We start from the raw sequence: 17,241 nt of genomic DNA on the forward strand, positions 1-17,241 counted from the left end.
GGGTAGAGCATCACCATTAGGAGATTCAGAAGCAGACTTCAAAACTAAACTTTGCTTGTTTCATTCAGAAACATCACAGAAAACATAACTGTTTTTACAATTTTCCTAAGCTTACAACAACGGAATTGCGAAAATAACAACCTAAACGCTGCCTCCCACAGCATGGCATGATCAAGAAGCTGGTTTTTTATTCTTTTTATTGGTTTTGGCAATAGCATTACAAATCTCCCTTTTTCGCTTATTGTTAGCGTTGTTGATGTTATTTTTGTTACCGCTGTTATGCTTGTTAGTGTTGTCATTGTTGGTGGCGCCTATGCTTGCTGAGCTCTTGGCCTGAACTTCTAAAGTGTCCTTCACAAAAAACTTCAACCTCCACAGGGTAGATTCAGTCTGCAAAACATGTATATAGAACACTCAGCAAACACTTGCATATGGTATAAGAACATGAAATAGGAACAAACTAGAAGTTTGTCAACAATCCACAATGAAATATAAGTAGTGACCTGAGCGTCGATATCAAGGTCCACCTCTTCCGCGGTAGCTTGAAAACCTGGATTACTTTGTGCAACAATCTCTAGTGCTGTGTTGAGATCCTCTGGGGACAGTCTGCTGAGGGCTATCCCAAGCTTTCTCTTCTCTTCAGTTGACATTTTCCTGAAACAACAAGAATATAAGACATGGTGGCTGCAGAGGCATTATATGTCACTCAATTCGTGCACAAGAACATATAATCACTCTTTCACTTCACAGATAGATACAGAAAGATACCGAAGCCTGCATACTCACATCACCAGATGCCTACTTGCAATATATTAGATCAAAATGTAGATGAAAAGCACTTTATAATTAGATAAGATGTTACTAAGCAACCTGCACTTTTGAACAACCATATCTCGGAGCTCTTCCAAATGCATATCAACCTCATAAAGCTGAAAAGAAGACATCAGATGATTTAAAACAAAGTCTACTATTTCAATTGTAAATGATATGTATCTACAACAACTTCCAGTCCAAATTAATTATATACACATAACTACATAAGAAGGTTGTTTATTTTCAAATGCACCTCGTTGCTTAAGTCTCTAGCCATTTTAGCATGAGCAGCCTCTTCAGCAAGCTTCATATTTAACTGTGCTTCTGCCTCTTCCTCTTCTAGCCTCTTTTCCTGCAAGTATATTGCTCAGAAGTCAGAAGTTAAAGATTATCAAGAAATGATTAACCAAGATGCTATGAATATCTGTAATACCAAATTACCAGCATTACTGAACCACGAATGATAAAGAAGACTATCATGGTGAAAAGTGTAACTCATAGTACATCATGTTGGGATATACCTCTTCAGTAACTTTAGGCAGAAGCTGCAGCCACTTTTCCTCAAATTTTGCCATCAAAGTTTTGGCCATAACATGAACATCACTTCTCTCCTCATTATACTTCATCGCATTTTTGAAAACTAACCGCACATCAGCACATATCTCCCTTACGTTTTTATACCCAGTACCATCCTTGGCCTCCATTTGATTTTTAATTGTACTGAAATCCATTGGCTTGTCAATGACCTAGAATGTGACATATAACAGTAAATATATTAGTTCTTCATTACACAAAATCCATAAGATTGCATGAATATACTCTTTCTGGGAGACATGCCAAGCAGATCAAGGCAAAGCATCGTAAACATATATACGCAGAATAACATGAATAGATGTCTACACCAATTGCGATACATGTTAGAAGAACACGAATAGACTTTACCTCATAATAATCATGTAAACCAAGACCTTCTACATCTACAGGTTGCAAAAAGGGCCATGCCCACTTGTGTTGTGTAATCTGATTACAGAGGCAAAATCTATATCAGAAAACTAACTTGGAACTCACTGATCAGTAACATCACACACAAACACATAAACATTCTAATGTTATAACCGAATTGGAGGTGTTTAAGATTATAACCACTGTGCTTCCCGCATAGAAGAACAGATGATTTCAAGAGTACAGTATATCATGCTTACACACATGCACAAATCTCGAATCATGCACACAGAACACAACAAGATGGCTAGTTAAGTTAATTACTTGACGCAATATGGTGCCAAATTGGCGCATGAGTTCTTGCATTCTCTTTGCGGCAGCTGCCTCCCTCAATGCAGCCTCTTGCTGCTGCTTCTTCATACTCGGAACATGCTTCTCTTTATCCTTCACAGCTGAGCCACTCTTACTTGCATTCGCCTGCTTTTTACTCGCGCTCGAGTAAAACTGCTCTATCTCATTCACTCTCTGCTCAAGCTACAAAACCCAACAAAAAGAATCACCCCAACATCACTACACAAACCTCTACACCTCCACCAAACACTTCCCTCATGATCAACCACACAATTCAGCATTCTAAGTTAAACCCAAAAGAGAAGGCTATCTGAATCCAACAATTACATATCAAAAATTTGCAAACTTTTGACTACGACCACAATCACAAAATGGGTACACTGTACTTGATCAAGTTATGTGATACAGAGCAAAAAGACTATAGCTTTCAAATACCTTGTCAACCTGAACGAAAATTTCATCAACACGGTGCTTGAAAGACTCGGCTTCTACACCATTGCCAGTAAAATCTAGAGCTCCAACATGGCTGACATCTACAATTGGTGCCTCCACTTGATCCATCTGAAGCAAAAGCATGAAAATTTAGGCCTTGTTTTTGACACCAAGTGATTAGTACTGAACGGCCAAAGAGTAGAATTATACGAACAAATGCGTAGAAGAGAAGAATTGGGTACCAAAACGACGACGGAGGAGGTGAGATTGGGTTTCAGCAGGGGAATTTGTCTGTGTAAGACAATTTGTGCTGCGGTGTGAAGCTTTGGAACATATAACGGCGTCGGCTTTTGTTCCACCCTCGTTCGTTTCCCCTCCTTTTTTTTGCTTACCCTTCTTTGTTTCAATGGTTAATTAGGACACATACCTTCCTCCTATTGATTTTTTACTGTCATGTTTTACCGAGGTGTGTTTTACTAGGGTTTTTTTATTTTATTTTTCGAAATTGTGAAAATCCATTTTGTTCTTATATAATGAATAGTTAGGAAGTTACTTCATCGTCTCATTTTTCTTGAATAGAATGTTACAGTTGATGTAGTAAGCCAAAGCTGGAACTACAATATGCATAAGCATAAGGAATTAAGGATCAAGCACTCAACCAATGATGCCTTATGGTATGCACCCTATTAAAATAACGGCCACCTTCTTCATCACATAATGTAAATACTTATCTATAATGTTTAAAATGCAAAGAGACCTTGCTTTACTTTCTTTCTTTTAGAAGATTTTCTATACCACCTTTTGTTGACTACCACTACTTTATTTTTGTACTATGTATTGTATGAATAATATATGGAATGAAAACATTAATTTCAGCTTTTGAAAAATGCTTCTTGAAACCAAGCATTGATTCGATGATGATGATATGGATTGCTACAACAAATGAAGGTCGGAGGTCCTAATAATTATTTCTCTTAAACCTTAGGCATGAAACAAAAAAAAAAAAAAAAAAATCAACACTTTATGCTAAAAACATATTAGAAATATATTTATATCTTCATTTGATAAAAGATAAAAATGAGAGTTCGACAAACAAAAGGCCAGATCGCTCGTGATGAAGAGAGCTAGAGATCTCCTGAAGTGGTGTTAGGATGGCATCTTAGTGGTGGAAGAGCAGTGATCTGGTCCTGGTTTAGCCAAGATCAGATCCGGTCCTGGTTACTCCGACTATGGTGAGGGCGGCTGGCTCAAGCTCGTCGGATGAGTCGATCTGTTGGTGTCGATACGGTAACTGAGAAGGCCTTGGTGGCGGTGCCTTGTGCGGCGGCTTCCCTGCTCATCCCAAAGCTTAGAATGGTTGGGCCTTGAACTGGGTTGTGGAGCTTTCTTTTGGGCCCTTGCTTTGGACTACCCCTTTGGTGTGGGGTTGGCTGGATTGGGGCTCTAGGGCTTATAGTACCGTTTAATTTTTTTTTAGGTCACAAAAACCAAATGTTCAGTTGGAACCTTTTATTTAAACTGCTTCTAAGCATTTAGGTCTTTGTTAGAATAATAGTGTGTGGACTTTCTAAAATGTGGGTGTCTTTGGGTATGTTGGGTTCTATTTGTTTTAGAATAGGATTTTGTATGTCCTAAAGGACAGCTGTTTCTATCAACCCCATAGGGTTTATCGTTTGGTACTGCTTGCTGAATTATAAACTTTGGCTGACCTTCTTCGTTCAAAAAAAAAAAAAAAAGATCTTTCAAAGTTTCATTTGCCACTAGTGTATTTATATCAATTTTTACAAAATGACAATTTTACTCACCACTGACCTAAAAATTAAAAACCTCTACCATGCATAGGTTTTGCTGACCCAATTATTTTCTTTAAGCTCAAGATATGAAGGCCACATTAAAAAGGAAAACAAGTCCAATGAGAAAATTAGTTGAAGAACATTTAATTCACACACACATAAGCGTGGAGCAATATTCATGTCTTTCAACTTGATAAAATTTTCCAAGATCAAATCATCAAGCACTGATGAAACCAATCGAAAGGATTCAAGATTTACAACTTAATCTATGCATAGCACGATAAAATTGCATTCAGTAATATTCAAGATTTTGAGACTCGAACTAATTAAAGAGATGCTGGAAATCTTTGAAATCTTTAAAAGAACATGAAGTCAATGATAGATACTCGATGAAAGAGCACGCCCAAATTCGGGGAAAGAAAGAACCATTGTCAAACTACACAATTTCGAGGTGCATGATTTTCAAAGAGGGGAGAAGGCATTTATATGTACAAGATCAGCTCTAGGAACCAATAAATGACACCTCATGCAATAGTGTTGATCAGCGTGCTTTACAGCTAAAGAATAATGATCTTCCAATGATAAATTAGAAGGTTGTCTATGATATTAAGATTTTTTTTTTTTTTTTGAAAAGCAAATAAATTATATATTAAAACCTCTGGAACAACGAGAGTTTATAGTGTCGAACAACAAAGTACAAGAGGCTTCAGTTGGGACCTTATTGGTCCAAGTTACAACAGCGGGAGAATCACATCCTAGATTAGCTATTGCATCTGCTACAAAGTTCGCTTCCCTTAAAACATGTTTAAACGAAAATCGACTGGAAATGGGAAGCCAATCGCTTTATGTCCTCAATGATTTAAGAAAGTCTCCAAGGCGGGCTGATGACTCCACTAACAACATCGATGACAAGCTTTGAATCGCCCTCCACTTCAATCTTCCTGAAACCTCTCTCTATGGCGCAATGAAGACTATTGCGAAAAGCAGTGGCCGCTGCAATTGGAATCGTCGTCTTCCCCACATGTCGAGTAGCTGCTAGAAGAGGTTTGCCAAGGGATTCCCTAATTACAAAACCTCCGATAATCGAGTCTTTATAGACTGAACCATCAAAGTTTATTTTGACATGATCACTAGAGCTGCCGCCTGATTACATTTGAATTTGTAGGTGGCAAACCAGCTCTAGTAATTACTTCTTGTTTACTTGAAATTCTAGTTGCAGCAGCTACAGCTGCAACAATAGAGCCCGGGGTAGCTTTAGCGCTTCTAAAGACAACATAATTTCTAGCTTTCCATAATTTCCAACAGATGGTAATAATCTTCTCAAACAGATCACCACAAAACGGTTGTAGTAGGAAAAGTTCCTTAAACACTTTAAGGTAGCCTTCATCCCAGTTAATTGGGGGGATCTATGATAGCAAGATTCCAGACTTCTTTAGTGAAGTTGTAGTAACCAAATAAGTGATTGGCAGTTTCATTGTCTTCTTGACAAAGTGGACAAGAATTATCATTAATTAGTCCAAATCTTGAAAGTCTATCCCTAGTTTTTAGTCTTCCTCTAAGTAGTAGCCAACCAAACATTTTCACTTTTGGTTGGAGATTCAACTTCCATAGTTTATTAATAAGCTCAATTTGATCATGTTTTTGAAATATCAGAAATTTGTAACCAAGTAGCTGATTTAATTTGGGCTGGGCACGGGCCCAAATTATGGTAATACCGAGCCCGATCCCGGAAGTATTGTTCGGTACGGGCCGGGACGGGATTGACAATTCTCAAAAGTGAAACCGATACATCCCGAACCGATCGGTTTCGGTACGGGCCAATACAAGCTTTGGGCCCAAATCGGTATTTAAAAGAAACAAAAAATTTCGAGCTTAGATGCACTTTGTTGATATCTCTGTTTGCTTCAGTGAAATCTAATTCAAAGAAAATAAAGAGATCAACAAATATGTAGATTAGATCACTAATATACAAATCAAAACACACTAATTTCTTTGCAATTCCAGTATATAGCATGCTTCCAGTGCCTATATCTTCTTTTTCTGCTTCTGCTTTGGCAGCTGGAGAAGCACTTCAATAGCGGCATCAAAACTGCTTTCACATATTGGTGAAAGGTGAAAATTTTGGTGATGGGTTGCTTCAATTGATTTAAGAATGAGAGAGATTGGGAATTAAGGTTTGAGAATTTCTGGTATAGACATCTGACATCTAAGAGGTAAACGAGGGGTGGAGATGAGAGATATCGTGCTATGAGAATTTAAATTTCATGTTGAGGAAGAGATTGAGATGGAAGAGGTTGAGATCGCTTGGGGCTTTCTTCAAAATCTTGGACATCGTTTCTTCAGTTTGTTTGAAATCTACAGAGAGATGAAAAGATAAGGTTGTGTGTTGTACGTTAGGACCCCTAACACTTTAGAATTACCCAATATAAATAAAAAATTATCCAATAATAGCATGACTTGCATTTAAAAGGACAACATAAACTAGTTTTCGGGCCGGTACGGGATGAATCCGGGAGCAAAACATGCATACCGATCCTGTCCAGTTTCAAACGGTACGGTTCGGTATTGTACCGAACAGTGGAAAATGAAAAAATGCAGCCGTACTATACCGTACCGACTGAATTCAGGATAGTACCGGATTGGGTTCAGTACTTCGGTTTTGAACGCCCACCCCTAGATTTAATAGTAAACTAACCATTAGAAGAAGGTCCCTAAACATTCTGGTCATGTTGATCTATAATCGGGATGGGAATGCCAAGGATCTGATTGACAATGGAAGACTCAAGAGCAGTACTAGAGAGTATAACCTTGTTATATGATATTAAGATAATTATTATATACTCATTGTACATGTGATTAAACTAATATTACCATTTAATTGAACCAAATTTACGACATTGACAATAAAGTTACCACATTTGTTTTACATTATTTACATATAATTGAAACCGAGTTATCACATTAACAATAATTTGTTCATAAACTTATAAAAATGTTACAGGTGGAGTAATTATCTTTAATATAACTAAAATTACATAAACAATGACTCTCCTTACCACAATGACATACAAATTTGTTCTCATATTTGTAAATGTGTGTATGATATACAAGTAGATATGTAGAATTTTCTGATCAATTGGTCTTCTTTACCCCAAGAAACAGCAAAAATGATAAATTAGTATCATGGACTTTTTAGTCGTGTGTTAGGTGAACTTTTTTTTTTTTTTGATCAAATGTGTTAGGTGAACTTAGATTGCAAAGACAATAACAGGAGAAGAAATAGGATGGGAAAATTATTAATAAGGGGCTGTGACCAGTTACCCATTTTTAGCCTAAAAAATGCCCACTTACTCCACCAAGAGTTTTTTAACCCCATTTACCCAATCTTACATCTATTGACATTTTAGCCCCTGTTAATTAAATTAAAACCCATCCATCTCTTATCAGTCTCTCTCTCCTTCCCAAACTCTCTCTCTCTCCCCCCGATCTCCACCTCCACTCTCTCTCTCTCTCTCTCTCTCTCTCTCTCTCTCTCTCTCTCTCTCCTCCCCATGATCTCCACCTCCGGTCTGTCTCTCTCTCTCTGATCGCCGCGCCGGAGATGCAGTCCAAATCTGAACACGACGATGAAGCTCCAGTCGGCGATCCAACGTTCTCGTCGCCGTTCGATTGATCGGCGATCCAGCCACTCCAACGTCCTCGTCGCAGTTCATCGGCAATGTGTCTACTGCCCCTAACGCTGCCCCTAAACCCTAAACTTAACACGAAGACATTATTTGGGGGCAGTAATGTGTCTACTGCCCCCCACTAAACCATTATTACTGCCCCCCACTAAACCATTAAAACTTGCCCCAGTTTTGTGAAGGGTTCTGACTTCGTATGAAGACATTATTTGGGGGCAGTAATGTGTCTACTGCCCCCCACTAAACCATTAAAACTTGCACCAGTTAAGTGAAGGGTTCTGACTTCGTATGAAGACATTATTTGGGGGCAGTAATGTGTCTACTGCCCCCCACTAAACCATTAAAATTTGCACCAGTTTCAAGGATTCATAGTGTATTGCACTTTATCACAAACAAATCAACAAGAGATGATTACTGTCTCCTAAGAAAGACATTATTGGGTGGCACTAATGTGTCTACTGCCCCCCAATAGACCATCAAACATTACACCGCTTCCTATGTTTCGCAGATTATACAAGTTATTCACACTCAAAACAACAGATAATGTCTAAAAACCCACATTATGAGGGTCAATATTCTGTCTACTGCCCCCCACTAGACTGACACAAACAACACAATTTTTTTCATTTATCAACTACTGCAATTTAACACTACATTTACTTTGGAATAGCAGTTTTCAGTCCGTCAATAAATAAAGCAGTTATCATTGGCCCCCAATACAAAGTCTACTGGGGGGCACTAATGTTACAACTTTTATGGTTATGACTGCACAATAGCAGATAGCCATTGTCAGTCCGTCGTCGATTCCTTCAGAAGGTCAACCCCGGCCTCGTCGAGCTTCTCAGCGACGAGGACCGTCGGCTTGGCGTCGAGCCTGGCAGCGGAGAGCACGACGACGAGTTTCGGCGCGGCGATGGCTAGAGCAGGCGTCGTGGGCGACCTGCCGGAGGGATGGAGGGAGGGAGAGAGAGATCCGACGTCTTCTGGAGAGAGAGAGAGAGAGAGAGAGAGAGAGAGAGAGAGAGAGAGAGAGAGAGAGAGAGAGAGAGAGAGAGAGAGAGAGAGAGAGAGAGAGAGAGAGAGAGAGAGAGATAGAGAAATCGGTGAGGGGGGAGGAGAGAGAAATCGGTGAGGGGGAGAGAGAGAGAGAGAGAGAGAGAAACTGAGAGTAGAGAGATTGAAGGAGAGGGCAAAAAAGTCCCAAAAATTAATAAAAAGAATTAATTGGGTAAAGGGGAAATAATCCCTTAGAGTGTTTTGGGTAAATGGGGTTTAAAAACTCTTAGTCGGGCAAGTGGGCACATTTTAAGCTAAAATTGGGTAAATGAGCATTTTCCCTATTTTTATTTTACAAACAAAAAATAAATAAAACTTCGTCCACACATGACCAAGCAAAATAGAAAAATAAAAATAAAACAATCCTCCCAAGGAATATTAAATGTACATGAACAAATCTGTAACCAAAAGAAATTGTATATAAGAATCACGCCGGAGGCTCTAAGTCAATGCAGCGTGGCCGTTGACGGGTCGTGGCGACGGAATGCAACCAAAGGAGGCCTTCACCAACGCGCTCACGAAATGGGCCCTACACCTGAGTGGCCGAAGCAAGCTCAACTTGTGGGCCTTACTCCCACCGTCCACAGCCTGTTCTCCGCCTTCGCTGACAGGAAACAGCGGCGCCGGAGCCAACCTTCCTTGTCTCTTCTTTATATCGCTGAGCACCATCTTAGGCTGAGGCTTGGACAAAGATCCGATCAGCACCATCTTGTGCTTCCTAGACTTGACGCTCTGGTAACGGCAGCTCGCGGTCGCCGGTGAAGACTTGAACGAGGGTTTGGTGGCGAGATCGGTCGACCGGAGACTCTGGGATCGCTTGAAGGAGTTAGTTTTGACCAAGAAGAGGCCGTTATGCGGGTCTCTTGTGAACAGTTTAGGTTGCTTTGTTGTGGTGTTGTTCATGGTTTTACCGCAGAAGACGATGGTGTCCATTGTTGTTGAGTCGAGCTCGAAGTCCGGGTCGATGAGGAACTCGAACATGTCCTGGTCTGGAGACTCTGGATATTTCCGAGGAGTGGAGTAGTTGTTGTCGTAGTCGTCGTTGTAGATGGAGAAGTCACAGAAGGAGAGGGTGTCATCGGCGTCGTAGAGGTCTTTGTTGTTGGAGTCGGCCATTGTTTTAGGGTTTTGAGAGAAGTTGGGAGAGTTTGATATGTGAGAGATGAATGAGATGGTGAAGAGGCGTCTGTGGAGAAGTGGTTTATATATTATGCCCAGATGATGCGTTTTTGTGGAAATGAAAATGAGAGGTTGGTTCCTTGGGCAAGTTAGTATTGGACTTTCTAGAAGTGGGGGATAGAATCGTAGAAAGGAGAGGTGCTTTTGATGCTAAGGCTTCTGGAAGGAGGAAAAGACAAAATGCAAAACGAGTTGAAAAGGTGAAGAGGGAGAAAAAAGGAGTAGAAATTAGATGGGAGCTAGATATATGATCGAGCTTTGAGTCAGCAAGTAAAAATTTGTTTTACTATTAAATAAATAGATCGATACCATTGGATTGCAGTCATTGCAGTTTGCTGTTGTAATTGGAAACGAAATAACTCAATGGATTGGCAATTATATTTTATTAATTTTCTTTTGTTTGTTGCAATTTTGTTTCAGTTATACACATATATTTTAAAATAATACACCACATTAACAATGTATTGAAATCATGAGAATTTTTACAATATATTAACATATGACTCAATTGATAATTTATTTTACTCCATTAAGGACCTTTATTCACTTTAATGAGGATTTTTTTTTATAATTAATTACTAGTTACAAAATGAGTTATTTAAGTGCTAATTAATATATTAGACAAAAAAAAAAGTGCTAATTAATATAAGCCATCAAAGTGGCATATATTTCTTTAAATAGTACATGTATGAGAAATATAAACCTATCGAACTGAAATCGTATATCAACTAATTAAGACTTCCATGGTTACAGGGCAAGGTCAAGATTACAAGGCATGCATGAACAGTGAACATGCGGAATACTAACTTTGCATGTTTTTGAGGCACAACAGTAATTGCTATTAGTAGGTTAGCTGATATTGAAGGACCAAATACATCTTTAATTTGGTTGGTAAACTGGATTGAACAAAAGCCAAAACACATGTGAAATCATGAAGGGTTTTATTCTCGAGTTTTTCTATTGGAACCTCCAAATTTACTCACTTGACCTCTATGCTTTTTACACCTCTTATCAAATTTTCAAATACTAAATTTACTCACTAAACCTTTTTTTTTTTGAGTAAAATGATGTCAGCCCTTTATTGAAAATGAAAGATTACAACGATACGATGCAAAAATGCATCAACCATGAAAGAAAACAACACAAAAAGAAAAGATGCAAAAATTGCATCTGAAATACAAGGAAAAAAGGAAAAACGCAAGAGTAGCAACGTCGAAACGCCAGCTAATTTTACACAACGGATTGCAGCCGTGTAGTGAATTGAGTAGTCGGTGGTTTGACTACCCATCGAACTCCAACACACAAATTGACAAAAATCAACTTGGCGTTGGAATGAAGGCACTCTCCCACCTAAAGATCGAAGCCGGCCAAGGGTGTCAGAACATGGCCATGTTGGCAGACGATCTTTCACGAACAAATACCATAGAATTGGGTCCTGGATCCAATACCAATAAAGCACAGGAGCCCCAATCCATTCTTGCAAACAAACAGCCCACAAAAAAACATGGGTCTCAGTCCAAGTCCAACGTCCACCCGGATCCCAGATCCGAATCCATTTGCAAAAACCACCTGGATCCCAGATCTGGATCCGAAACTGTGGAAGCCCAAATCTGCTTGTCCACCTATGGCTGCTTCGGCCCATGTCCAAAAACTCTTGAGCCCAGAACCCACTAGGTCTTCGCCCCATACCCAAAGCATCTGGGCAATCAACCTTACTGCCGACGACACACCCGGTATCCGTTGCCGCCATGCCTCCAATCAAAGGGCCGTCGTCTACCTCACCACGCAGATCTCGAAGATCGCCGACTGCCCAAACAAGGTCGCCTACACCAGACCACAGCCTGCTCATCGCACTGTTAGCGCCAGAATGGTACAACCTGCTAAGACCACCGTGAGAGAGAGGGAACATATTCAACCCACTACCCTGATCCCACTCCTGCCGACAACCACCGCCGCCTTCCTTCGTCAATCCAAAATTCCTTTGGCTCGCCGGCATGACCACACCAACGTCAAAACTCTCCTCAAACAACACTCTACCATCGAAAACAGCAAGAGTCAACACACAGAGGCCAAAGCCTAGAAGTATCTCCATGAATGGAGCAGATTTAGGATGCGACGGCCACGAGACGCGCCGCTCCACAAACCCTAGCAGAGCGCTAGGGGCGAACCATTGAGCTATATTTTCGAATGAGAGATGTGAATGAGCTACAGCGGATTTAAAAAGTAACATTTCCAACATCCATGACTCGAACCTGGGACCAATTACAAAACCAATGCACACCTTACCACTACACCAAGTTGGCTAGTAAAAGAAAAAAGAAACACTAAACCTCACTAAACTTCCTCAAATAACCTCACTCATATAATTTACAAATAAATTATTATCTTTAAAATAAAAAATTTAGTCATTTCAATGATTTAATCACTCTATAAATCTTAACTAAATATACATTTCTTAATCAAACTTGAGTTTCAAAAATTAATGTCTAATCAATAAGAAAATGCAATGAACTATTATGTTTTTTTTTAAAATTTTTTTTTCTATTTTAGCTGTGCAAAAAAAAAAAATGAAGAAATCATTTGTTTTTCTTCTCAAAAAAAAAAAATCATTCGTTTTTTAATGTTTTTTTTCTGTATTTTTTGTACCACATGATTAATTATTTATTATTATTTTTTTTTTTGCAAATATAATGGATTGACTTAGATTTAGGTCATAAATCATAAGATGATTTATTTTGTTTTCCCTCACCAATATGCGTTCAACATATATATCATACATTTTTATGTCACATGATCTTAATCTATTTTTAATTATTATTAAATATATATGAATGTTTTAATGAGTATGTAGTGAAATTGGAAAGTGAAAATAGATAAGGAAAATAATAAGGAATACAATCTAATATTATTGAATTGGAAAGTCTACAGAAAATAAATATAATATCTTTTTGGTATAATTATTGTCCTTAATAGTCATTTTATAGTAGGTTATATATGTCATTTAATAACTCATAATAGAGTGAGGTCAAATGAGCAGATTTGGAGGTCTCAATAGAAACTCTCTTCTCATGATCGAGAAGACCATCTTCTCTTTTCACTTTCCCAATAATTATAATCAACAAACCAAATGACGCCATTGAGCTCTCGGTATTTCAAGCCAAGCATGCTCCCTGGCCAAGAACTTAATCAAGCTCTTAATTTGGTGATAATGTTTAGGTCGTCCACCTAAATATTATTAACGAACGCGATTTCAATTTTTCAACTACGTATGTAAAAGTTCTTTTGAAATTTTGATTGGTTCCACAATAATAATTTATTTGTAAATTAAATTCAGAACTTTTTACTTATAGAAAACTAAAATAATAATTTGCAAGCTCTCTTGTAAATTAGCTTAGAAACATCTTGCTAATTTTTGGCGACCACTGACCAGGACCAAATTTAAAGACTAGTTCTAGTTCATATTTTTTTTTTTTTAGAATAGAAGAAATTCATTAATCCAAGAAAATACAATGACGGGGATGACTCTGTAAAATCCCAATTACTCTACTAGAGAAGAGGAACTACTCATACCCCAAATGTAGAACCAGCGGTTAGATAGAGAAACCATGAGCCGATAGGGGCCAAACTCTAACCATCAACCTTTTCCAGGAGTCCCGACACATCCTTATAGCCAACCTCAAATCCCCTTCCGACACCATATACCAAAACCGCCAGTATACGTGTATATGCTCTGATTGTTGGTGGCTTGATTGATTTCAAGATCTTTCCACGGGGTTGGTGGTGGAGGTTTGGTCTTTGGCCAGGGTGTGTTATTATTGGAGTCGAGCTTACCGAAGCTGTGCACCCTGACTCTATTGCGGCTGAATCCGAGTTGCTGGAGCTGGCATCGTGGATGAGGAAAGTTAATAGCTGCAGTCTATTTTGTCGTTTTGTTAGGTTTTATTTTTTGGTTTTGGTTAGATCTAATAGTCCTTCCTCAATTGAGTGAGAGTTTGGTGTCTTGGTTTCGTGGTTGTGCTATTGTTATGGTGTCAATTCTAGGGACTATTTGTTTTAATTTCAATGTTTTGTAGTTCTAGTAGTTCATATTAATAGTAACGAATTATAAAAGAATTGTATTCTAACAAAATTAGTTATATAATGTACATGACCAACCTAGAACCCAATAAGAAAACAATTTTTCCACTAATCCATGTACAAAAAGTCTAAAACCACGTCTTCAGTCCACTATGTGATGCTTGGTCTCAAACATGAGGTATGCAACCCAGAGCCGCCTTAGCCAACGCGCTTAACAAGTGTGACCGACACCTCAGCGGTCTCATCACACCCGACTGCCCTTTCCCTTCACTCTTCACTTCCGGTTTCTCCCCGCCGTTCACCGGGAACATCGCCACCGGAGCTCGCCTGCCTTGCCGCTTTCTTATCTCGTTCAAGTCCATCTCCTGCTGGTGGTACTTCACCAGCCCTATCAAATGCTTACGTGAGTTGCTAGACTTGGATTTCAGGCTCTTGTGTTCTTGAATCACGTGATGAGATTGAGAACTGGGACAATGTCCTAGTTTGAAGGACTCGGATCTGGAGCCAAATTGTTTGTTCATTGGCTTCGAGCAAGGGATGGATTTTCCGCAGAAGACTATGTCCATTGGGTAGTAGCCATAGACAGGGTCGACAGCGAATTCGAAGAAGTCTTCCGGCTCGGAAACTAAGGCCGGGCTTTCTTCTTCGCTGTGTTCATGGAGTGGGAGATCACAAAGAGAAAGTGCGTCTTCTTCATGGTCTTGTTCAAATGCAAAACCAGAGTCTTGTACCGGAGCTTCAAAATGAGGGTTGTGAGACTCCATTGCCGATTTGGGTACGTTAGTGATGAGAATGAAAATTGAAAAGGGTGAGTAGTAGAGAGTAGAGAGGTTGTGATGATGATGGTGTTGGTGTTTGTTGATTTGGGATTAAAGAGTTGAAGGGTTTGTGTATATATATGGATGGAGAAAGTAGTAGCTAGGTGCTTCTAGATATGGAAGGTGGTGGCTACGTGGCGTGGGTGTTTTCTATCTTGGTGGTCAAGCTTCTGGATAGATGAGAATGGTGGCTCAGAAGCAGTGGAAAAGGGGGGCGAATTGACTTGTCTGACTGAGTTAGAAGAGAGATAAAACGCACGACAGAGATGGGAATAGGACGGAGTAGCGGTTTATCTAGAAGAGTCGGAAAAAATTAATTAGTGAAATGGGGTGCGACTATTTTCACTTTATTAATTACTTTCTTCACTCTATAATTAAATTTTTACGTTAAGGGTGCAGCTATTGTCACCCTACTATTTTCTTAGTTCATCCTACAAACATCTATACTATTATTAAGAGAACTCACTTTGTCAGTCAAACTGGGTGTGAAATAACGTAAATATCCTTAAACTATAGTTTAATTTAAAATAGTCTTTAATATATAAGGGATATTATGGTAAATAACAAAATATAAATAAAAATAAAAATTCAGAAAAAGTAGGAAATGATAACTTCTCATCCCACATTCTACATATATAACTTCACAATCCCACTATCTACAGATAAAACTGCCCACACCTTATTATTTTTTTTCCCCTCTAAAAACTAAAAATAAAAACTGTTTAACACATGCATCGCATGTGTCAATAAAGACTAGTATAAATTATTAAAAGACTAAATTACCCAAGTATAAAATGACTAATAAGTACACTAATTTTCAAAAATTCAAATTTGTAAGGAAAACTAAATACATAACCAATTTGAATACAAAGACTATTTAATTTCTCATTTGATAACATTAATCTTCATCTTCTCCACCCAAATTTGAATTTGTTACTTGTTTTTTTTTTTTTATCTTTTTGTTTCCTCCTCATCGTTAATTCGTTATTCAATTCATAAAATCATTAGTGTTTCATCTAAATCTTTGCTATCATTTTGTGAACACCAAAAGTAAAAATTTAAAACACAGAAAAAAAAAATCTCTTATTCATTACTCATAGTTGTTAACTTGCTAATCTTTTGACATGGATTGATATAGACAAATTGAAAGTTTTTTTTTTAAAATATGGAAGTAAATTAGATTGTAATTTTATTAGGAAACTTTAATATATTCTATTTTTTTATTAGTATAAATTAAATGAGAGATTTTTATTAAAAAAATTCTTTTTAATTAGATATGTCATATAAGGATAATTTTGGAAAGAGAAATTGGTTTAATAAGTAAATTTATTAATTGGTATTAAAATGTAGGGTGTACTGAGCAAGTAGGGTGAACAAAGAAAATGGTAGGGTGGCAATAGACGCACCCTTACGTTAATGTTATAAAATTACCCTCAATTAAAATTATTAAAAAATAATTACTCTATAATTAATTTTTTACATTAATGTTCTAAAATTATCCTAAATTAAAATTATTATTTTTTAATAATCAAACTATAAACTCTTACTCTGCTTTCTTCCCAACTTTCTCATCGCTAGCAAAAAGAGAGAAGAGTCGCTCGTGTGAGTTAAAAATCAAATATTTCGTCGATATAAAATCTTAACTAATAATTCAAATATTTTATGGTACTCGAACTAGACTCAAAAGAAGGCAGCTGTATTTAATTGTCTCCGCTAGCGCTTGCTACAATCAATTGCAGTGATAAATGAAATGGGTTATTAGTAGAGTGTAGAGAGATATTGATGGTGATGGTGTTAGTTTTGGCTTGCAGAGTAGGGTATGTCCATGAGCAAGGCTTCTAGAAATACATGGGGTTGTTACCGGGTTGCTTGGTTCTCAAGCTTCTGGATATCCAAACGAGACTTAATCAATTTTTCAGAGATTTCTATGGTGAATCTAGAACTCTAGAAGAGGAAAATAAAATTAAGAAAAAGTGGGCCCACAAAGTAAGCAATTAAAAGAGAGAGTAAAAAGGAAAGGGGCATTCCGAGAATTGAACTCGGGACCTCTCGCACCCTAAGCGAGAATCATACCACTAGACCAAATGCCCATTGTTG

General features: G+C 38.1%; 1 protein-coding gene and 1 non-coding gene across 3 annotated transcripts; both read right to left on the reverse strand.

Moving 5' to 3' along the window:
- Positions 1-37: 37 nt before the first annotated feature.
- LOC133715506 (transcription factor GTE6-like) lies at positions 38-2,920 on the reverse strand. 2 transcript variants are annotated; one of them, XM_062142019.1, is made up of 9 exons: positions 2,781-2,920; positions 2,542-2,667; positions 2,080-2,289; positions 1,756-1,833; positions 1,335-1,559; positions 1,067-1,165; positions 871-929; positions 504-654; positions 38-390 (listed from the first exon to the last, which is right to left on the reverse strand). In XM_062142019.1, exons 2-9 carry the CDS (start codon positions 2,665-2,667, stop codon positions 172-174), a joined length of 1,167 nt encoding a protein of 388 aa, XP_061998003.1. In that variant the 5' UTR covers positions 2,781-2,920; the 3' UTR covers positions 38-171. The 2 variants fall into 2 exon arrangements, with proteins under 2 accessions (XP_061998003.1, XP_061998004.1); XM_062142020.1 differs by lacking the exon at positions 1,756-1,833.
- Positions 2,921-17,162: 14,242 nt separating this feature from the next.
- Positions 17,163-17,234, reverse strand: TRNAP-AGG (transfer RNA proline (anticodon AGG)). Its single transcript has one exon. It is a non-coding gene; the product is annotated as a tRNA-Pro (tRNA).
- Positions 17,235-17,241: the final 7 nt, after the last annotated feature.

Source organism: Rosa rugosa, chromosome 6, assembly GCF_958449725.1.
Source record: "Rosa rugosa chromosome 6, drRosRugo1.1, whole genome shotgun sequence".
Classification (NCBI taxonomy): domain Eukaryota; kingdom Viridiplantae; phylum Streptophyta; class Magnoliopsida; order Rosales; family Rosaceae; genus Rosa; species Rosa rugosa.

Bases quoted from the DNA above. Each gene is read 5' to 3' on its own strand.
- LOC133715506 (XM_062142019.1), bottom strand. From the start codon at position 2,667: ATGGATCAAGTGGAGGCACCAATTGTAGATGTCAGCCATGTTGGAGCT. The intron at 1,560-1,755 runs GTAAAGTCTATT...GTCACATTCTAG, and splicing joins GTTTACATGATTATTATGAG to GTCATTGACAAGCCAATGGA. The intron at 930-1,066 runs GTGCATTTGAAA...TCTTCTTTTCAG, and splicing joins CTAGAGACTTAAGCAACGAG to CTTTATGAGGTTGATATGCA.